This window comes from Mauremys reevesii, linkage group 9 (genome assembly GCF_016161935.1).
Source record: "Mauremys reevesii isolate NIE-2019 linkage group 9, ASM1616193v1, whole genome shotgun sequence".
Lineage (NCBI taxonomy): Eukaryota > Metazoa > Chordata > Testudines > Geoemydidae > Mauremys > Mauremys reevesii.
This window is the reverse complement of record NC_052631.1, coordinates 21,218,010-21,242,505: the sequence shown is the minus strand read 5'-3', so window position 1 is coordinate 21,242,505 and position 24,496 is coordinate 21,218,010. Positions and strand designations below refer to the sequence as shown.

Here is a 24,496-nt window from a genome sequence, read left to right as displayed (position 1 = left end):
CCTTCTGAATTCTCACGATTGAATAGATCAAATGATACTTCATTAATTCAAATTACTTACGAAAACACATAACACTGAAGAGAAGTTGAAACAACTAAATGCCCATAGTTCAAAGAGGCCTTAATGACTCTGTCACGGAACTCAAGTAAATCCACTGCATCATTAATAACATTACGGACCTAATAAAAAAGATGTATGGTTAAAAAAATGAAAATAACGGAACAGAAAACACAGCATAATATTATACTCATTGTTAATTTTCATAAACAGCTGGCTGATATTATGCATTTACAGTACTATGTAATTATGTAGGAACACAAAGTTTTGAAAACAAGCATTCATGAATAAATCAATAAAAAGCTCCTATTAACTCACATTTAATAATTAGCATTGTTTTGAAATTAAAAGGAATGTATTAAGTATCTGTTTTTTACCTGCTAATTTGTTTTGTATGTTCAAAGACCTGACTTGTAAAAAATGGATCTGTCTTACTGACCAATGCCATCACTTAAATCAATCCTGGAATCATGTGATTAGGTCTGGTCATCCTATCTCAAAAAAAATTACAGTAGAACCTCAGAGTTACGAACACCAGAGTTATGAACTCACTGGTCAACCACACACACCTCATTTGGAGCTGAAAATACACAATCAGGTAGCAGAGACACACAAAAACAGCAAATACTGTACAGTACAGTACTGTTTTCAGTGGAAACTACTACAAAATAAAGGGAAAGTTTAAAAAAGATTTGACAAGGTAAGGAAACTGTTTCTGTGTTTCATTTAAATTAGGATGGTTAAAAGCAGCATTTTTCTTCTGCACGGTAAAGTTTCAAAGCTGTATTAAGTCAATGTTCAGCTGTAAACTTTTGAAAGAACCATAATATTTTGTTCAGAGTTACAAACAACCTCCATTCCCGAGGTATTCAATAATTCTGAGGTTCTACTGTACAGCAGTGATGCAAAAGTTTCAGTGTGGAGTAGCAAAATTAGAGACTTGGATAAACTTCCTTAAAAGGAAAAATGTTGGCACTGTTTAGTTTTAATATGTTAGCTGTAAACACATTATTATAGACACGGCTGATAGCACCCTCTATTATTGAAGTTGCCTGACACTTTCCAATATAAGATCCCATTTTCAGTTGTTTATAACTTTGCCAAACTTTTACCATACGGCAAGTGAAGGTGTGATTGTAGAGGGGTAGGCATATCCATGCTAGCCTCAATCTACCTAGTATGGGTAACTATAATAGTGTAAATATGGTGGCACATGCTTCAATATGGGCTAGCCACTCAAGTACACAGGAACCTAGATATATACTTGGGCTGCTAGATATATACTTGGGCTGTGTAAATATACCCACTGTTTAATTACCTGACCACATACCATTTTTTCCATGCATATGCAGAAGAGGGCAAATTAAAATTGCAGAGGCAACCTAAATTCTGGCATTTCCTAACCTTTGAGTACTTGACTTTGTAAACTTAATAATGTTCTTTTAATGTAGGGTGTCATAGGGAAGCCCTGCCTGGAGAACCTTCCTGCAGTAGGCTGAAGCATGACAAGCATGCCTTCCTCAGTTTACCCTTTCGGAGTCCCCAGTAAATCCACGTCAGATCTTAAATACTCCTCCTCTTTGGGGCAGGTTTATTGCCAAACACAGTTCATTCAGTCTCCAACAAAAGTTACAAACATAGTCCATTTCTCACTGCAGTGCAAGCAGTCGTTAAAACTCAACATATCTTGTCACTGATGCTCCATACACTGGAGCCTTCACCGAGGCCCGGACTCTTTGTCATCCTTCCCCGTCCTTGTACCAGGACAGCTACCCTAGCCCTTCCAGTTAGAGAGAAACCCCACTCTTCCGAGTGGGAACCACCTCCACAGCTTCTCTGCTGAGGAATACCCTTGTTAGGGGGAACATCTGTCACTTGCCCTGGCCTTCTGATGGTCCCTCTGAGTTGAGCTGTCTGGCCCTGGCGATGTTAGTTGCTCCCTTGCCTTCAGCCCTCTCCAGCTCTTGACTCTAGCTCTCCTCTGCTCCTCCTCCTGCCTTCAGCCTTCCAGCCTTGGCTCTGAGGCTTGGCGATGCCAGCCAGCAAACTCCTCTTGATAGTCTCGTCTTCAGTCTTTCCCAAGGAACACCTTCTTCTTCCTCCCAGGACCTCTTCCCATATCCCTGGTCTCTGGCAGCTCTCATCTGCCCCTGCTTGAACCAGTCTGCTCTGACTCACTGGGACTCCCTACCTCATTAGGTCCCTCCCTGATCATTTATAGTCCCCAAGCACTGCTCCGCCCCGTTAAATGGCCAAATGGGAACACCTGTCCTGGCACAGGAGAACTGGACCTACTACAATTACAGGGGCCAGACACCTTGTGACAATAAGTTTTTTGCTCAGTTGGTCTGTAGAGATGACTGGTCAAATGTGGGAGCTTTGAGTCTCTTCTCCAAAGCAAGGCCGTGTGAAAGTCACCAGAATTTTTTAACGTGGGCAAAAGAACATATTTCTCCCTAGCATCCTTCTTGGAAATGGATGAACCATTTTGGTGGAAATGTTCCAAAATTTTTTAGCTTGAGGCAGACACCCACTGTGGAATATTTCAGCCCAAATGGTTCAAATTAAGCAACTGAAAACAGTTATAATGGGAAATGTTGGATAACCTTAATAACAGACAGTTCTCCAACACCACTTATAAGAAAAAGGGGATGTATATTGAAACTGAAGGGCAGCACATTTAAAACTGATAAAAGTTTTGTGGTTTTTTTTAATACAATACACAATTAACTTATGAAACTCACTGCCACACAATACCATTGAGGACAAAAAACTGGTAGGACCTGACAAGAGATTAGACATTTATATGCATAATGAGAAAATCCACAGTTACATTAGACAGTGTATATATATATATATATATATATAATGAGTAATTTAATGCTCATTCTTCAGCGCATAATGGAGCTACTGTATTGAATGATGGGAGTTAGGAAGAAACTTCCCCTATGGGCATGTTATTCCATTATTTTCCATTATGGGGTTTCTTGAACCATCTTCTAAAGCATCTTATATGGGCCAGTTGGCGACAGTTTACTAGACTAGATCAGTAGTTCTCAACCAGGGATACGTATACCCCTGGGGTACGCAGAGGTCTTCCAGGGGGGACATCAACTCATCTACATATTTGTCTAGTTTTACAACAGGCTACATAAAAAGCACTAGCGAAGTCAGTATAAACTAAAATTTCATATGGACTGACTTGTTTATGCTGCTCTATATACTGTACACTGAAATGTAAGTACAATATTTATATTCCAATTGACTTATTTTTTTTAACTATATGTAAAATGAGAAGGTAAGCAATTTTTCAGTAATAGTGTACTGTGACACTTTTGTATTTTTATGCCTGATTTTATAAGCAAGTAGTTTTTAAGTGAGGTCAAACTTGGGGGTACGCAAGACAAATCAGACTCCTGAATGGGATACAGTAGTCTGGAAAGGTTAAGAGCCACTGGACTAGATGGACCACTGGCTGATCCAGCATGGTAATTCTTAGGTAATTCTTCCTATAAAAGCAAACATCATTAATGCCAAAGCTAGGAAAATGTACTCTCTCAGGGAGTGATCATTCTTAATGAGTATCCTGAAATCATGCACAGAAATGTCCCTTTAGGCCAGGGGTAGGCAACCTATGGCACACGTGCCAAAGGCGGCACGCGAGCTGATTTTCAGTGGCACTCACACTGCCTGAGTCCTCGTCACCAGTCTGGGGGGCTCTGCATTTTAATTTAATTTTAAATGAAGCTTCTTAAACATTTTTAAAACCTTATAGAAAGAAACCTTCTAAAAACGTTAAAATGTATTACTGGCACGCGAAACCTTAAATTAGAATGAATAAACAAATAGCTACATGGCAGAACCAGATGATGTTTTTCAATATGGCACAGTTTGGGGGAAATGTAGAGCAACTTGTGTCCCCAACTTCTTCAGTATTGAATTCTTTGACATGGTGGGAGGAAAAAAGGTAGACATCTCATATGTGGAATAGATTTATTTATATTGCAGATTCCAGCCTGTCAGGATAGAGATCCCATTGGGGGTCTCACTTAGCACTTAGGATGTTATGTTGAGAATCCTTACACATTTTGGAAGTGAGGTCTGTCAGGAGAGTTCCAATGAAATTCAGCTCTTTTCTGTTAGAGGAGTAAATGCTAGTTAGGACTGACAATTCATCATTAGTAGTCCTGATTAAAAAATCATGGGCCCATTAGGGACAAAAAAAAATCTAAGGAAATTGAAAGAATGACACATAATAGTAAAAAGATAACTGTGCAAATAATTCATGTACCCGGGAGAGTGATCTCTTCAAACTAGGGTATTTTAGATGTTGTCCTACTGATGGTGGCAGCTGGGTTTGAACTTCTTCAGATCTGCAGCCAGCTACAAAATAAGGGCTTAATGCAGTTACCACCAAGATCCAGTGGCCACTCACATAGCTCCTAAAGAAATCTATCCTGACATGCTCACAAATGCTGTCTCACTCCATAATGTCATTTGTTGTTATAACATTGAGCGAGAGTTAGGGTTGTCTAGAGCTCTTGTATAGGCATCTCTTCACTATTTAAATCTATGTAAAATAAAATAAATAAACATCTTGGATCAGGGTTGGCTATATTTCTCAAGTGTTTGCATATACAAAATCCCTAGAGGTTGCTAGACAGACCCCATCTGTTACAAGTCAATGTCTGGGAATGAATGCAGAAATACGAATTTTGACCTGTTAAACTGTCTTTTGTGTTCCCAGACACTGATTCCTGATGTACCATCCAGAGGATAGAGGGGTAATATAGACTTTCTGTTGTTACAAGTTTTCCCAATTACATATTCAACATTAAAGAGTTCAGACTATAAGATATTTAGGTGCTTAATTATTAATTTAGGAGCCTAATTTCAGGCACCCAGGTTTGAAAATGATGGCCTGAACTCTAATTGGAAAAACTTGTAACAACAGAAAGTCTGTATTACCCCACTGTTGACTCGTTATGTTATGAGTCAGTGTCTGGGAACACAGAAGACATATTAGCAAGTCAAAACTCAAAATTCTGTATTCATTCCCAGATATTTAGGTGCCTAATTGTGGATTCAGGCCAAGATTTTCAAAAACAGGAGCCTAAATTTGAGCTCTATAAACCACAGTTAGGGGCATGCTTCATTTCTAACAGTGCTGATCACCCAGCAGCTCCCACTGATGTCAATGGGAAATGCTGAGTGCTCAGAACTTTTTTGGGCCCTTATCTGATTTTCAAATATGGATTTAGGAGTTTTTGTTGTTGTTATTGTTTTTTCAAGTCTTGGCATTAGAACCCAACTTTAGGCATCCAGGTTTGAAAATTCCAGTTTCTATGTTTTATTATTTTCCATGCATTCGTTCCTTAAGTCCTCACTAGGAGATAGTAAAAACATCCTCTTAAAAGATATGTGACAATTTTCCCTAGCTTTGGAAAATTTGAACCGGCGACTGTAATATGGTGGAGCAGTGCAACAAAGGACACTAACACTCTTCATGATTGTGGTCAGCTGTCAGTTGCCTCTTGAGCTGGAAATCCAAGAAGACAAATCCATTCATCATAGAGGCATAGAAAAATTAGTACCCATTCTGTAGCAATAGCCAGCGATGGTGCAGCTGTACCTGTGGCAACCCACTAGTGTAGACATGATACTTAGCCCTATCTACACTATCACTTTTACCAGTGCTGCACCTTTATTCGTAATTACTGTATTATTATTTCCGATGTAAACCAGACCTATGACTCTATGAATCAATCCCTTATTCATGCCCCCACCCCACCTAAACGCAAGATGCTGTGATCCTTAAATGAGCCAAGAGGCTGATGTAGTTCCGGGTCTTGTGATTGTATACTCAAATACACACTCAAATACCACTTGCTCATTTTGGCCTTTTTATAACTCAAAGGTATTCAATCCTATCGTTTATACTCTGCAAAACTTGTCCGTTCACAATTATTTGTCTCTATTGAGTTACAATTGTGAGTCATACATAAACAATCCTGAAGGTTAATTTTGCTGAACTTGTAACCCATACCTCCATAGTTCTTCTTTTAGTTAATGTTATTTCAAAGTTCTTCCACTCCCAGCGTTGCTCCACGACATGGGCAAAAATCACATGTCCATTTCCACAAGCTCCTGCTATTTGAGTTCCATCAATAGACCAAGCAATATTAAATATACTGCCAGTATTTGGTTTCTCTAAAGCATATGACCACTAATAAAAACAAAACAAACAAAAAAGAAAAGAAATCTTAGTACTTTCTTTTAGCTCTTTATGAACAAATATTCATTAAACAAATGAATGCACTTATTTAAATTGTACTAATAAACTAATCAATGGAATGAGTTTCTTATTTTTGCAGGTATCATACAGAGGTCTGTTTCTTAGTAAGATTATTTGAAGACAGGAGGTATAGAGATAAAAGAACCAAATATCACAACATTTGAAGCATATCAAACAGAATGTTATGCAGCCTAAATATATTTTAAATGTATTCAGGCATTCATAGATCTAGGCAATCACTAAATAAAAGTTAAACTGCAACTTCATTTACTTAAAAACAACAGTACTGGTTATGTGGAACCAATGGACTAGATTCTCCAATATGATGCAGCTGCTTGACGCTGAATTGCTAGCAGTTTCTGAACCTAGAGCCAGCATGGCTCTGGCAGAATCAAACAGTGCAAGGGGATTCCTCTGGTGGTACACAGCCAGCCCAAGACTCCCACTTCTCTTCTTGCAGACATTGGCCGGGAACAGCGAACTGCGGCCACTGGGAGCCGTGGGCAGCCGTGCAAATGTAAACAAATGGTCTGGCAGTCTGCAGGTTGCCCACTACTGGTGTAAGGTGTATTGTTGGATTGAAAGAAGCATGGCCAGGATGTCTCTACACTATGCTGATCTCAAACTGTGCTTTTAGCCCTGATGGCCATTAACAGCCAGTATTAAGTTGGAGCAGCTCTGAGGCTGCTCCAGGGATTGCCCTGAACACAGCAGCCAAGGATTGGAAGAGTCATTTATGACACCACCTTTGTCTTGAACTGCACTGTGTGGAAATTGACCATACACCAGGAGCTGACCGAAGATATTAAAAGGAAAACGGATTTTGTTTTCAGCATCAAGAGTGATCAGCGACTGATGCATGAATATAGCATCCAAGATCTATAACATTTAACTCGTGGAACTCACTGCTACAAGATAAAAGCTTAGTAGGATTCCAAAAAGGAATAATAAGAACATCCACTGTTAAATTATATAGAATTAAAACCATTTTATAAGGAATATAATGACCCATACTTTTGGGCAGTATTTTTTTAAACTGTTGGGTATGACCCCTGGAAGATAGAGGATGTGAAGTATCGCAAAGGGAGTGGACAAGTCTCTCTATTTTCCTCTAAAATTTCAGCTTTTAAGTAAGTCTCAAATTGCTATGGTTATGTAGTAAACCTTTAAAACATGACCCAGGTGCAACTAATGCAATGATGTCTGCCTAAATTTACACAGAGCCTGAAACAATAGCTCTGAGGTGTCAACTGTCCTGTTCATTTCAATGAATATTAGCTCAGATGCCAAGGATGATTCTTATTAAATATCAACTCTGTGAAATACCTTACTGCTGAAAGCATGCAGTGAAGGAAAGGAAGTACTGTGTTTATGAAGAAATATCCAATCTACTGAGTGAGTAGTCAGTCATTTTAGGTAGGCCCAGGGCCGGCTTTAAGCCGATTCCCCTGATTCCCCGGAATCAGGCCCCGCACCTTAGGTGTCTTTTAATTTTTTTTTTTTTTTACTCACCCGGCAGCGGGTGTGTGTGTGTGTGTGTGTGTGTCCTCTCTGGGTCTTCGGTGGCATTTCAGCGGCAGGGTGGGGGGTCCGCTCCAGGGCTTCGGCGGCATTTCAGCATCGGGGGGTCCTTTGGTGCTGCGGAAGACCCAGAGCAGACCCGCAGGCCGAAATGCGGCTGAAGCCCCGGACCACCGCTGGGTATTCAAATCGGGCCCCGCCATTCATAAAGCCGGCCCTGGATAGGCCTTTAATAACAAATGGCCAGGATGAAGGAGAATACAACTGGTTTCATTTTCCTTAATAGGGGCATCAACTTTCAAAAAGTTTGGGAAATGATGCCTTAGGGCACACAAGCCTCTTACTGACAGCAGTTAGGAATTGTTTTTCCCTATGGACAGGTTATTTCATAAATTGTCTTATCGTATTTCTTACACCTTCCTCTGACATAGCTGGTACTGGAGACTCTCAGAATGTAATTCTGGAGTAGATGGACCACTGATTTGATCAGTCTTGGCAATTCCTATGTTCTCATACAAATAGGAGGTTTCCCAATAAGTCTTATACACAATTTAATTTTTTTTAAATGTAGTTCTTATTAAATTTAAAAAAGTTAAAAATACAGAAATTGCTGACATTTGTATAACACTTTTCATCCAAAGTTTCCAAAGTGCTCAAACTTTTAAAACTGATTTAAAAAATTGATTCAAAGATTATTCACTCTTCACTAAAATACACAAGTGGGTTTACAGATCCTTTCAAAGGCAAAACATCCAGTTGCACAGTTCTTTCTACTATTATAATGGCATAATGCAGCAATGGTTTATTACTGAGTCACTAACTTCTCAGGACACCTCAGAGGTTTCCTAATGCCAGAAGTGACCATGCCTGACTTGGCTTATTTTAAGTGATCTAATGAGATCACAACCTGATGTGGCATGGCCACATGCCAAACAACGTACTTCAATATTTCAGTTTCCATTAGAAAAAAGCAATGAAATAGTTTTCCTAAGGCACTAGAAATTCAAAATTAAGTAGAATGTCACATTTTTGCTTGCAAATCTTGATAATAGAAGCTTCCTCAGGTGCGAATGCCCATTTGGCTGACTTCCAGAAGAATATGTTTCTGTGGAAAGTGACTGCAAAATCTCCAAATATTTTATGGGCCTAACATATTTTCTTTCATCTCATCCTACTGCTTTATGTTGTCTATATTTATTTAAAGTTTAGCAATCAGGTTTTGTAATACGGACCCAGCAAACACTGGAACAGCAGTCAACTCTTAATGTTCTTTGATAACTTAAGTGATTTGTTGCTTGCTTACAATGCACAAAAATTATATTAATAATCATTATATTGCCCTACCAACATAGCTAGTCCAAAGGTTATACAAATATCCTGGGCAATCAGAGGAGGAGAAATCTTTCTTCATAGGCTATGGAGCAGCTTCAAAGAGGCTAACGACTAAAGAAGCCCTGCACATGCCTTATATCACCATGTGGTAGAACATATGCTGGAGGATCTATGCAGCAACAATATTCTGGCTCACCATATCATTCCCTGACTTGCTTCCTGCACATTTCCAGTGTAATGGGGATGCAGGGGCAGGATTTAACCCTTTACCATTGTCAAATTGCATATGCAGAAGATGTAGAGAGGGTTTTTTTCCCCTTAAGGCATGCTTCTATCGTTTCCCCTATTCTTCCCCTCACCATAATTTTAACAATATTTGTATTAGCTCTAATTTTTCTTACTAGCCTCTCCCTGGCACAGACACCCAAGTCTTGTTCACCTTTTAAGGAGTATTTATTTGGTGACCAAATCATTTAAAAGAATGAATTCACTTGTTTTCTAAAATTCAGAGCCAAGTCCATAGTGTTCAAGACAGTTCCTCAAAATGGCCACTCAACCAGGTCAGAGATTCTCTATATCAAGAAATAACAGCTTCTCTACTCTAAAAGATAACAAGGCATGTTCACATTTCTTTGACCAGGCCAAGTTTGTGCAATTGAAAGTATGTAATTAATTATCAGAAGATTGCCTTCCAGTAACAGAGTACATCTGGTCCTTAGGTATCAATCCCTTGACTTATTCTTTTTGCCAAAATTTTAACAAATTCATAATAGAAACTATTGGAAGTATCTACTGTCATCTATGACTCTGCTTCCAGCCCCTTAGTTCTATCACATTTCATAGTACATCACACCTTGCACCAGTTCTGGCTCCCTATTCTTCATATTCACCTCCTGGAGCTATATCTCACATCTGCTGCTGCTCTAGAAAACAGCCAGACTAGCTGTCACCTAGGAATGGGGAGTGGGAGTGAAAAGTGGTTGTGAGTGGACACATCTACTCTGAAGCCATTGAGCTCCCTGCTGATGATACATTCAGGATTCACCCAAAATTCCCCTGGCTGCCACTGCCACATTCCACAGCTCTTGAGAGGTCAAAAAGGAAACAAAAATGGGGTAAGCAAATAGAAGAGAAAAAGGCGCAGCAGGCATGGCAGGAGAAACAAATGGAGGGGAAACAAGGGGGAAGCAAACAGGTGTTCTACATTTTAGCCATTTGTCACATGTTTTGATGGCTTGTCTCTCACACTGGCAGGTCAGCAGATTGAACGTCGTGGATTATTCTCCTTGTGTATTAGTACGATGGTAACTTCCTGCATGCTTTCTGGGAGACTATCATTTTCTAGAATTACAGCAAATACTTTACCAAATAAAAAGCCAGATTGTGAACCCATTGCTCCTATTGGTGAAAAGTTACTCATAGAAACAGTCCTACTGGAGTCAACAGGACTACTTGTGCAAGTAATTGCTCACTAATGGGAGTTAGGAGATCACAGTCTAGGAATAAACTCCGCCCAAAAGTTTTAGAGGATATCTATACAGTCAAATTCTTTACTGGGCTTTTCCCATCCTTTCAACTTTTTACAGCCCTTTCATTCTCCATTTGAATTACTGGCTCTTCTAACCTAATTGCATCTTCAGGCAGAACTGGCAGTCATCCTATTTTTCCTTCTCTACCGTTTTTACAATAGCCCACACAGGGGCATAGTCTGACACAATAATACTGTCAATACCAACTTTATACACCTTGTCCAAATGATTACACTCTTCAATCATACGATTAATTCTAGATTATGAAAACTAACTATCCATATACACCTCTACCTCGATATAACGCTGTCCTTGGGAGCCAAAAAATCTTACCACGTTATAGGTGAAACCGTGTTATATTGAACTTGCTTTGATCCACCGGAGTGCGCAGCCCTGCCCCCCCGGAGCACTGCTTTACTGCATTATATCCAAATTTGTGTTATATCGGGTGGCGTTATATCAAGGTAGCGGTGTATAATGTTTAGTCATTTTTAATTGAGTGCATATATATTTATAAAACTAGTTTCTTGCCTACTGAGACAAGTATTTATCTACTCTCTATCAGATAAATTCTGTATTACTTGAAATGAGGGTTTTTTTGTTTCTGAACATAAATAAAAATAGGATGGCTTTGAGATATAACCATCTCTTCTCTGGAAAGATGAACTTCTTATATAGTTACATTACCTGGGTTCTATTTTTAAGATAATTCAGTACCCTTTTTTCCTTTACTATATTTTAAGCCCATTAACATTCCAAGAAGTAATTTTATAAGTACAATACTATTAGTTTCCATTATATGGCAGATGTAGGAAAAGGTATCCAAACCAAAATTTGCATTTAAAAAAAATCTGTAGTGTTAACTCAGTTATGCGAGACCTTTATTTTGTTTGTCAACAAAGATAAACCGGGGTAAGGGAATAATCTTTGTACATTTCTCAAACTCAGTAAGGAAAGGACATCTGCCTCTTTCCTTTCCTTCTGGGATAAACTGATTAAATTTATATCTCAAGCCTAATTTTGTTCTTTCCCTTGGCCCCATCTCCTTTTTTTAAAAAAAATTATCCTCCCAATTCAGAACTTTATTCTCTATTTCTCTCACCTGTTATTTTATTTAACAGAAAGTTTACGTCTCTACCAGTCATTTGGTACCTTTTAAAAGTCTAACAGAGCCTGATACGTCATTCCTAAATTCTTAATTCACCTATGGAATAGCTTCTGAAATATGTCTTTCCACTCTCAATATTAGTTCTGTACATTAGATCACAGCAATGTATTTCAAATTAACCTCATTTTAAGTTTTCAGGACACTGAGTTTCAGATAAAATGTACCTTAAAAACACTAGAAGAATTTCCAAGCCATGACATGACACCAGTTAATGCTACCTATCATAAGCATCCTTTTTCTGTTAACACAATGTAGTAAAAAAGATTAAGTATAGGACACAAACTAAAGAATTACTCTTTGAAATCTAGATACTACAATCATTATATTGTTTATAACAATGATAGCTCTAAGAGCCAAGTAGGTAAGTAGGATCTAGTTAGCTGTGACTTCCAGACACAATGTACTTAATTAAATACTATTATCCCAGGCACAAGTCCTTAAGTGAATATAGAAAAAAAGGATTTCCTTTTGTTTCAAACAATTAAAGTACTTGACATCTAAAAGAATAACAGTATGATTTAACTCAACTTTACATAGGATGGTTATATATACATACATACACACACCTTTCTTTTGGACATGGGGGGAAACATGGGATCTTCTCTTGGATCATCATTAATGCTACTCCATAGGTAAGACAGCAGAATGGATAAACAGCAAAGAAGTGTACACTCATGCCACTTAATCTCCCACTTTACACAAACGAAGACAAGCATGTCACCTCCATGTCAGGCTCTGATCTCCTCTGGATCCTAGCAAGTTTAACAACCTTCAAGTGCTGATGGTTACAGAGCATTTTTCTGCTTAAAAAGGATTTCATATGTAAGAAAAATGCTAGAGTGAATAATATCAAAGTTTTGTGTGTGAGATACAGGTTTCATGATTTTAAAAGAACTTAAGGCTCTCTTGTCACTAAACAAAAGCTGTCCACAGCTTTAATGTTAACAGTACAATCTTCACTCTATGGTACAGATCAACAAGGAGATACTAAGGTGATCAATGGCTATTCCACTGTTCAGCAAATGGGAAGGACTCTTTAAAAGGTGAGGGAAAGCAGAATTTCCAAAAGTTCAATAGAGAATGAACTTAAAGAATGGAATATTTTTTACCCAGTAATTTGCTTTCTTCTAGCAGCATTTCCCACCATTCTGATATGTATGGGCATTCCCCTTCCAGTCAGTAGTTTATAGAGGTGATTGAAAGCTGCACCATAGCCTGTGCTGGCAATGGCCTCTTCTCTGGCCTGCCATTAGATGATTCATTCCAAAGCTGTGTAAAAAACTTGTAGAAAATAATTAGTAATGATAGTTGCTTGCTTGGCACTGGAATTATATACAGTAGGTCACTGCCCATATGGTAACTATGCAAATAAAATGTTGACCCTTGCCTGAAAAGCCATCCAAGCTGGCTAGAATTGTTGGAGATGCTGCTACCAGTGGCAGCTCCAGGCACCAGTGCTCCAAGAGCATGCCTGGGGCGGCAGTCAGGCAGCCTTTGGCGGCTTGCCTGTGGGAGATCTGCCGGTCCCGCAGATTCAGCGGCAATTTGGTGGCACATACGCCGAAGCGCGGGACTGGTGGACCTCCTGCCTGGGGTGGCAAAAAAGCTAGAGCTGCCCCTGGCTGCTACCAAAAAAGAAATGATCAGGTAAGAAATTTCCCATTCTTCAGCCCAGTATCTCCCACAATTCTGATATATATGGAATGTAACAAGCCGTGAGGGAGGGAGGGAAGAATAAGTGAATGAACAGAAAGAAACCCCTTTCACACACATACCCCCACATATGGCAGATAACCCCACAGGTTATCACTGGACCACTACCTGCAGCACCTTCCTGCCAAAGAAGGCCTCTGCAGAAGACAGAGTTCACTCTATAATGTCTGATAAAGGTCTTAGCTGATGACCATGACTCTGCAGATCTCTGTGGTGGGAGCTCATGCTCTTCCAGCTCATGAGTTTCCCATGGATCTTGTGGAATGCACCTTTTTAATTAATTATTAATGGAGATATCCTATCTCCTAGAACTGGAAGGGACCTTGAAAGGTCATCGAGTCCAGCCCCCTGCCTTCACTAGCAGGACCAAGTACTGATTTTGCCCCAGATCCCTAAGTGGCCCCCTCATGGATTAAACTCACAACCCTGGGTTTAGCAGGCCAATGCGCAAACCACTGAGCTGTCTCTCCCCACTACCTTGATCCCTTCTGGAACAGAAATCCCAAACACCTTGTATGCTGCAACAATGCATAGTCTGATTAATCTGGCAAAGGATAGCTTAGATATTCTGAGGCCTGCATCCCAAGAAAGGGGAAAAAATTCATAGGCAGGAGTTGTAGATCAAGCTGGATGAGCAAGCATCTCAGAGATGTGATTAAGAAAAAGCAGAAAGCCTACAAGGAGTGGAAGATGGGAGGGATTAGCAAGGAAAGCTACCTTATTGAGGTCAGAACATGTAGGGATAAAGTGAGAAAGGCCAAAAGCCATGTAGAGTTGGACCTTGCAAAAGGAATTAAAACCAATAGTAAAAGGTTCTATAGCCATATAAATAAGAAGAAAACAAAGAAAGAAGAAGTACACTGAGGATGGAGTGGAGGTTAAGGATAATCTAGGCATGGCCCAATATCTAAACAAATACTTTGCCTCAGGTACAGAGAAGGGCTACTAGGATGATCCGAGGAATGGAAAACCTGTCTTATGAAAGGAAACTGAAAGAGCTTGGCTTGTTTAGCCTAACCAAAAGAAGGCTGAGGGGAGATATGATTGCTCTTTATAAATATATCAGAGGGATAAATATCAGGGAGGGAGAGGAATTATTTAAGCTTAGTACCAATGTGGACACAAGAACAAATGGATATAAACTGGACACTAGGAAGTTTAGACTTGAAATTAGACAAAGGTTTCTAACCATTAGAGGAGTGAAGTTCTGGAACAGCCTTCTAAGGGGAGTAGTGGGGGCAAAAGACATATCTGGCTTCAAGACTAAGCTTGATAAGTTTATGGAGGGGATGGTATGATGGGATAGCCTAATTTTGGCAATTATTGATTATTAGCAGGTAAATAGGCCCAATGGTCTGTGATGAGATGTTATATGGGGTGGGATCTGCGTTACTACAGATAATTCTTTCCTGGGTGCTGGCTGGTGAGTCTTGCCCACATGCTCAGGGTTTAACTGATCGCCATATTTGGGGTCAGGAAGGAATTTTCCTCCAGGGAAGATTGGCAGAGGCCCTGGAGGTTTTTTGCCTTCCTCTGCAGCATGGGGCACCGGTCACTTGCTGGAGGATTCTCTGCACATTGAGGTCTTTAAACCATGATTTGAGGACTTCAATAACTCAGACGTAGGTTAGGGGTTTGTTACAGGAGTGGGTGGGTGAGATTCTGTGGCCTGCATTGTGCAGGAGGTCAGACTAGATGACCATAATGGTCCCTTCTGACCTTAAGTCTGTGAATCTATGACTCTATGAGGCCTTGACACTTCTGGTGAAAGGAAATGAACAGGGAGCTCAATCTCCTTGTGGATGCTGAACATTTTATGTAAATCTTTTGTGCTCTTTTTTGACATCCAAGATGCAGCACAATTTCTCAGTCAGGTGCTGTGGCTTTGGCCAGAATGAAGGAAGGACAATCTCCTGCAAGGAACGGAAAGGAGAATTCACCTTAGGGAAGAATGGTTCTGGAGTTCTTACCACCACTGTGTCATCATGGAACACAGACAGTAAGGTTCTTGCATGGATAAAACTGCTGGTTCTGAAACTCATCTAGCAGACATGATGGCGACCAGAAAGCAGATTTTGATCGAGAGGTAAAATGCTGACATAGATGTAAGAGGTTCAAAGGGATCGGTAGTTAGGGCTTTCAACACCTGTGGTAGGTCCCACTTAGGGGATTCGTCTGACCACTGGTCTGGCAACTCTGACTTCTCTGAGGAATCTGGACACATGAGGGTCCTCAGCCAAGGAGTCCAAGGCTCCTACAAACAGTATGCTACTAAGGCCTGATACCTGGTATGTTATAGTGCTGGGCTGAAGGCACTTATCCACATCTTCTTGATGGAAGTCCAGAATAACTGGAATCCTCGGATCCTTTGGGATTTGCTTTGTGGTCTTGGCACCAAAAACTGAATTTGGCCCAGATGAAGGAAAAGGCTTTTAGTGTGGAAATTCTCCTGGAAGAAGAGCAGAGTCCTAATAATTTTGGATGATAGGATGAGGGCTTATGCTGCCCTTTCAACAGCCAGGAGGTCAGTTGAAGATGCTCTGCGTCTGGATGGAGGAATAAGCGTTGGTGAAGGATGTCTAGTCTTGCTGTCTTGCTGGTAATGGTGAGAACTTGAGGGTCTGGAGGGCATATGGAGAGACTCCTGTTGATATTGTATGGGACTGTCCGCTATCTCAGGGAGTCAAAGGCCTGGTTTGGGACCAGTACCTGATATGGCATTCACTCCGGGGCATAGTCACCTCTATGCATGAGACCAGGAGACCCAGTAGCTAAAGACACTGACCTATGGTTTGTCTCATGCCTGTGATCAGCAAGAGTATCCGATCCTGGATCTTCTGAAATCTGTCTAGCAATGGGTAGATCTTTGCCATCAAAGGGTCTATTTCCATGCCCAGGTGAATAATGCTTGTTGAGGGAATCCAGGAACTTTTCTTGGTATTTATTATGAATTCATGTGCTTGCAGGAGATCCAAATTCTGGATTGAGGCACTGCATGCTGCTGCCTGGGATGGGACTCAGGTTGAAATTCCAGAAAGGGATATTGGTGAATACCCTGGGACCTGAGCCTTGCTATGGCCAAATCAACATCTTCATAATGAATGTGGGGGCCAAAGAGAGACTGAATGGAAGCATTCAGTATTGATAGCGATCCATGCCACAAGCAAATCTCAGAAGCGTGCAGTAGCCGGGGCTCACTGGAATGCACCAGTGGCATGTCTCTTCCAGATCCACTAAGATTAGGAAATCCCCTTGAGATAGGGAGGTCACTGTTGAAGCTATGGCTGTTTTTTTCATCCATCTGAGCCTTTTGAGGTCAATGATGGCCTTGACTCCTCTGGTGCATTTCTGAAGAATGAAAATGATGGAGTAAAACCCTGAGAAACTTTCTTCTGAGGGAAATCCTGTCGCTTCCAAGCCCCAGATGAAGATCTAGTTCTGAATGAACTTGTGCTTGGCGAGGTTACTGGTGACAGGAGACTGGGTTAAGAAAGGATGGAGTGGAGCCCTTAGCTTGAGGGAGTATCTCTGATGCATTCGCTCTTGCATCCACCTGCTTGTGATCAAAGCAAACCATTTCTCTGAAAGGTGGGAAAATCTGCCTCTCATGCTCAAGTCCGGGCAGAGGCACATTCACTCCTTGTCATAATTGACTCTTGAAGGTTGAGGGAGCACATCTGGGTTTTCTGCTCAAGCCCTGGTTCCAAGGCTTTCCCTTGGTATATCTCTTATCTTTCCTCCAGTAATTCTGTGAAGAAGATGGATGAAAGGGTGAAGGGGAATCACTGCCTCGGGAGGGGATTAGAAGGGTGGTATTTACTCTAAGGCTTGTCCTTGAGGGCCTGCTCAGGTTGGATCTGGATTGTGGATATAACCTTTTTGTATATGGTTTTAAACATTTCAGGGAGGAAAATGCCTTTGTCATATTTTCTCTGTGTCCTGCAAAGAATCAGAGTTTATTACTCTCTTTTCTTGATAGAGGAAGAGAAGTCTGAGTCAGTGGACTAATATCTTTTGTGTTTTTTGTATTTTTTCCTTACCATTCTTATTCTTTTCAGGGCTTTTTTTAAAAAAAAAATTGTTGGCATGTTTTGCAGGTGCCACTACCCAGTTGTGGCCAGGGTATGGCCTTTTGTGGTTTGTTTTGTGTGACACTTGGAGGATATTAGCAGAAGGCTCTTTATCCTTCACTGAGGAAGCAAAAAGGACAGTGATTTTTGCATTCATGAAAGAGGGATCCCAGCCATGTTGGTTGGAGACGCTGGGAGATTGATTTGGGGAGATAAACTGCTTTAAACAAAGGCTCAGTCTGTTAAAGTTAAGTTTAGACTCTAGGAAGCATAGTATATTTTTTGTTTTATATATAAACCATTTGTTTAAAGACACCATAATAGAGGCCCAACTTCAATGTATACCCCAAATTAAGAAAAACAGTAAAAGAACTAAAAAAGAGCCACCATGGCTTAACAACCATGTAAAAGAAGCAGTGAGAGATAAAAAGACTTCCTTTAAAAGGTGGAAGTCAAATCCTAGTGAGGCAAATAGAAAGGAACACAAACTTTGCCAACTTAAGTGCAAGAGTGTAATAAGAAAAGCCAAAGAGGAGTTTGAAGAACGACTAGCCAAAAACTCTAAAGGTAATAACAAAATGTTTTTTAAGTACATCAGAAGCAGGAAGCCTGCTAAACAACCAGTGGGGTCCCTTGACGATCAAAATACAAAAGGAGCGCTTAAAGACGATAAAGTCATTGCGAAGAAACTAAATGGATTCTTTGCTTCAGTCTTCATGGCTGAGGATGTTAGGGAGATTCCCAAACGTGAGCTGGCTATTGAAGGTGACAAATCTGAGGAACTGTCACAGATTGAAGTGTCACTAGAGGAGGTTTTGGAATTAATTGATAAACTCAACATTAACAAGTCACCGGGACCAGATGGCATTCACCCAAGAGTTCTGAAAGAACTCAAATGTGAAGTTGCAGAACTATTAACTAAGGTTTGCAACCTGTCCTTTAAATCGGCTTCGGTACCCAATGACTGGAAGTTAGCTAATGTAACGCCAATATTTAAAAAGGGCTCTAGGGGTGATCCCGGCAATTACAGACCGGTAAGTCTAACGTCGGTACCGGGCAAATTAGTTGAAACAATAGTTAAGAATAAAATTGTCAGACACATAGAAAAACATAAACTCTTGAGCAATAGTCAACATGGTTTCTGTAAAGGGAAATCGTGTCTATTAGAGTTCTTTGAAGGGGTGAACAAACATGTGGACAAGGGGGATCCGGTGGACATAGTGTACTTTAGATTTCCAGAAAGCCTTTGACAAGGTCCCTCACCAAAGGCTCTTATGTAAATTAAGCTGTCATGGGATAAAAGGGAAGGTCCTTTCATGGACTGAGAACTGGTTAAAGGACAGGGAACAAAGGGTAGGAATTAATGGTACATTCTCAGAATGGAGAGGGGTAACTAGTGGTGTTCCCCAGGGGTCAGTCCTAGGACCAATCCTATTCAATTTATTCATAAATGATCTGGAGAAAGGGGTAAACAGTGAGGTGGCAAAGTTTGCAGATGATACTAAACTGCTCAAGATAGTTAAGACCAAAGCAGATTGTGAAGAACTTCAAAAAGATCTAACAAAACTAAGTGATTGGGCAACGAAATGGCAAATGAAATTTAATGTGGATAAATGTAAAGTAATGCACATTGGAAAAAATGACCCCAACTATACATACAACATGATGGGGGCTAATTTAGCTACAACGAGTCAGGAAAAAGATCTTGGAGTCATCGTGGATAGTTCTCTGAAGATGTCCATGCAGTGTGAAGAGGCGGTCAAAAAAGCAAACAGGATGTTAGGAATCATTAAAAAGGGGATAGAAAATAAGATTGAGAATATATTATTGCCCTTATATAAATCCATGGTACGCCCACATCTCGAATACTGTGTACAGATGTGGTCTCCTCACCTCAAAAAAGATATTCTAGCACTAGAAAAGGTTCAGAAAAGGGCAACTAAAATGATTAGGGGTTTGGAGAGGGTCCCATACGAGGAAAGATTAAAGAGGCTAGGACTCTTCAGCTTGGAAAAGAGAAGACTAAGGGGGGATATGATAGAGGTATATAAAATCATGAGTGATGTCGAGAAAGTGGATAAGGAAAAGTTATTTACTTATTCCCATAATACAAGAACTAGGGGTCACCAAATGAAATTAATAGGCAGCAGGTTTAAAACAAATAAAAGGAAGTTCTTCTTCAAGCAGCGCACAGTCAACTTGTGAAACTCCTTACCTGAGGAGGTTGTGAAGGCTAGGACTATAACAATGTTTAAAAGGGGACTGGATAAATTCATGGTGGCTAAGTCCATAAATGGCTATTAGCTAGGATGGGTAAGAATGGTGTCCCTAGCCTCTGTTCGTCAGAGGATGGAGATGGATGGCAGGAGAGAGATCACTTGATCATTGCCTGTTAGGTTCACTCCCTCTGGGGCACCTGGCATTAGCCACTGTCGGTAGACAGATACTGGCCTAGATGGACCTTTGGTCTGACCCGGTCCGGCCATTCTTATGTTCTTATGTTCTTATGTTTCTGTTGTTATCCTCACTCACTATCTCTTAAATCTTAGCCTTTAATAACAAGCTTATGATTGTTTTTACTATAAATATATCTCAGTGCTGTGATGTTACACCGGAGCTGATCTGCAGTTGAATCAAACAAGCTGGTGTGTGCACTGTTCCTTTGGGTACAGCTTACCTGGTAATTTCTACGAGTGTGCAGTAGTAAAGGGCTGGACACTGCAGGGCATTAGGGTGCACGTATTATTAATCTGCAAGGCAAAGTAAGGGCTTGCAGAGCCCTGAGTAAATTGTTTGGGAGCTAATGGACTGCTGATGTCAGGGAGCTGATACCCTGTAAAGCACAAGTAAATCTTCCTCTTGCTGGAGGGAGGGGGTATAAGGTGGCTTAGAGTCCTGGGGACAAAAAGAAGGCTGCTTGCTACTGCCTGAAAACAAACAAAATAAAAAGGCAAAGGAAATGTCAGGAGCAAAGAGAACCGCCACTGACTTCTGCTGCAGAGGCAGAAGATTTAGGGGTAAACCAGAGAAGGGGACATGGCCAACATGGCTTGTGTTGGAGCCTTGAACTGCCTCCAGAAACTTTTGACAAGGAGGGAATAGCTCAGAACCCATATTAGAATTGTGATTTGCAGAATATGAAAGTGTTCATCTGCATCAGTTTAGGGGGGGCGGGGAGGAGGAGCAAGGGTGCAGCAGACTCAGGGGAAAGGGTGGGGGCTTTGGGGGAAGGAATGGAGTGGGGCCGGGGCCTGGGGCAGAGTCAGGGGATGAGTAGTGAGCACCCTGTAGCACATTGGAAAGTTGGCGCCTGTAGCTCCAGCCCTGGAGTTGGTGCCTATGCAAGGAGCCGCATGTGGCTCCGGAGCCACAGGCTGGCCACCCTGGTATAGCCTCTCAGTAGGAGAGACAACATTTGAAACCTGATGAGCCACGCATGCTCTGCCAGGAAAAAAAAAAGTCTCCCTGAAGAGAAAGAGGAGTAAAACAATCTTCTCACTCCTTATCTAATTAGCTAACTATAACCATACTAACAACTATCTTAACCACTTCAGAAAGATTAGAAAACTTGAGGCATGCTCAAGGCGGACACGCTAGCACTCTGTGTCAGATCAAGATGGTTGAGAAGGAACTGAGGGAAGTTCACCCGCACACCCCTACATAGCCTCAGTATCCAGCACTAGTAGATATTGGGTGCATGCATAGGCTGAATACACACTGCTAATTGAAAATCTCCAATGAAAAGCTCAAGAGGCACAGCACACCTAAAGTGGCGCACCCTTAGGGACACTACTCAAAGAAAAACAGCTTCACTCAAATTTCCCAGTGCTGCCATTTTGTTTTGCTGCACTCACTCCTGTAAAGTTGAAAGTTGACCAACTTCCTTGTGCCTCAGAGGATTTTACATCATATTTAGGTGGGAAATGGAGAAGCATAGCACTTCATACAGAATGAACTCAATGGAACTATGCAGTAGCAGGTTAATCCTGCAGAACAGGGCTTTTGAGGCAACGATTGAGTAAATGTTGGGAGTTCAACAGACATGGAGAAAATTACTGCTTCAGAATTTTGCTTTTCAACATTAAAGAAAAAAGACAATTTAAGTTTCTTTTAATTTTGATTTTTTTTAAATCAGAAAATTAGAGCAATAGAGACTACAAGTCAGTTAAGTTGAAATACCACCTACAAGGAGCTTAGGAGATGTCTGGCATCTCCCAGTGCTGAATTGATATTTTAGCTTAAACTGTCTAGAAGCTCCACTTCAGAAAATGTCAGTTCATTTCCATAGGGAATGGAAGCCAAATCTGTCTTCCAGGGTACAAGGATTATAAATCAAACAAAATATGTACTACCATTCACCCACCCCCAGAGGAACATTTTTTTAAAGTTAAATGTAAAAATATGAAGGCGTCCGGTGGTACCTTAAGACTAACAGATTTATTTGGGCATAAGCTTTCGTGGGTAAAAAAACACTCCTTCAGATGCATGGAGTGAAAATTACAGCTGTAGGTATTATATACTGACACATGAAGAGAAGGGAGTTACCTCATAAGTGGAGAACCAGTGTTGACAGGGCCAATTCGAGCAGGGTGGATGTAGTCCCTCACTCTCACAGACCTTGGGAGGCAGGCCAGTCCTTGCTTATAGACAGCCCCTCAACCTGAAACAAATACTCACCAGCAACTACACACCACACCACAGAAGCACTAACCCAGGAACCAATCCCTGTAACAAACCTCGTTGCCTACTCTGTCTCCATATCTACTCTAGCGACACCATCAGAGGACTCAACCACATCAGCCACACCATCAGGAGTTCATTCACCTGCACGTCTACTAATGTTATATATGCCATCGTGTGCCAGCAATGCCCTTCTGCCATGTACATTGGCCAAACTGGACAGTCCCTACATAAAAGAATAAATGGACACAAATTGGACATCAAGAATGGTAACATACAAAGGCCAGTAGGAGAACACTTCAGTCTTCCTGGACATTCTGTAACAGATTTAAAAGTAGCTATACTTGAACAAAAAAACTTCAGAAACAGACTTAAAAGAGAAACAGCAGAACTAAAATTCATTTGCAAATTTACCACCATTAATTTGGGCTTGAATAAGGGCTGGGAGTGGCTGGCTCATTACAAAAGCAGCTTTGCCTCTCCTGGAATTGACACCTCCTCATCAGTTATTGGGAGTGGACTACATGCACCCTGATCGAACTGGCCCCGTCAACACTGGTTCTCCACTTGTGAGGTAACTCCCTTCTCTTCATGTGTCAGTATATAATGCCTGCATCTGTAATTTTCACTCCATGCATCTGAAGAAGTGGCTTTTACCCACGAAAGCTTATGCCAAAATAAATTTGTTAGTCTTTCAGGTACCACCCGACTCCTTGTTGTTTTTGTGGATACAGACTAACACGGCTACCCCCTGATACTTGTAAAAATATGATTACATGAAAATGAAGTTTATAATACATCTACACATGAATCTACATCTGGTTTCTTTTTTGGTTCCTCAGTCCAGGCTGAGTGGGTCTATGAACTGAATAGGCAGCATACATAGTTCTTGGGGGTAAGGAAATACATGAGGTGGATTCAATAGCTTTTTAACCAAAGGGGAAAGAAGGTATTCCATGACACAGGATAGTTAAAAAAAGAGTAAACTAAGGAGGATCTCCACTATCTTCCCAAATATTGGACAGCCCTCAGCCCCAACAATTAAAGCCAATTCTTATGACCTGGTTTTAGGTTACCTATTAGAAGTCTACAACTTTTCTTGCAGGAGGTAAGCTAATGATCTCCTAGCATCCAGAGAAGCCCTCATAAACAATAGAACCTGAGTACAACCAAGATCAACATTCCCATATTCATTATTAACTTAGAGTATGAGACAATGTCGCTCTTCACAATGAGTACCACTTCTATAGCTGATTCAAATGCATTAGGTTTCTTCCGAAAGTTACACTGGGATCCCATCCAGTCAGTTCTAGTAAATCAAACTGTGCTACTCCGGAAGGGACTGGCTACCAGTATAACCCAATGGGAAATCTGGATGCAATAGTTGTTACCTCATTGAGAATCCCATCCAATCATGTTAATAAATGCAGATGAAATCACAGGGACACTGAATGGAAAACCCTGATGTGTTAGCTTTGCCTCACAGGGATCTGAATTTGGAAATATTAAAACACATATAGATGTATCAGCAAGGACTGGGATCAAATCCCAGTATAATACTACAGAAAACAGATTTCTTAGGATTTCTACTTTGATTTAATTGACATTAAGCCTTGGCACTATTAAAATGTTATGAAAAAGTATTTACTGTGTACACACAGCAGCCACTTTTTAAATGTTAACTTCTCAGTTACATTATCTTTTAAAACAGTAACAGAACCAATCTAAATTACAGTGTAAATGTTAAAGTAGTACACAGAGAGCTGTGCAACTCATTAACATTAATGCAAATCATGGGGTTAAATCTCTGAATATAACTTTAAACATGTATCACTAAGTGTCTGAAAAATTGTTGGGGTTTTAAAATCTCAGCTGCCATTTTACTACCGAGTGAAAAAAGTGACAAGCACCACTAAAACAGACTCATCACAGCTACCACTGTGTTTTAACCAATTTCTATTAAATTTATTTAACATAGTCTCTCAAATGACTCACAAATTGAAGGAAATGTATAATCATGTAGTTATAACTCTTTCAATATTTGGTTTTATAATAGAAATCCCAGCAACATTAATCTATAGCACTATGGACAAGATACTTCACGTTACAAAAGAAAAAAAAGTCACTACTG

The 24,496-nt window shown here is 40.5% G+C and overlaps 1 protein-coding gene across 6 annotated transcripts in view; it reads right to left on the bottom strand.

Annotated features, from left to right (window-relative positions):
* Window positions 1–24,496, bottom strand: part of IFT80 (intraflagellar transport 80) — a 168,043-nt gene that overhangs the window by 37,850 nt on the left and 105,697 nt on the right. For all 6 annotated transcript variants that reach the window (XM_039489312.1, XM_039489311.1, XM_039489310.1 and 3 more), the window contains 2 exons: window positions 6,104–6,283; window positions 61–179 (listed from right to left, as the gene is read on the bottom strand). In XM_039489312.1, coding sequence (XP_039345246.1) covers window positions 61–179; window positions 6,104–6,283 — 299 coding nt within the window. The remainder of the gene's footprint in view (window positions 1–60; window positions 180–6,103; window positions 6,284–24,496) is intronic.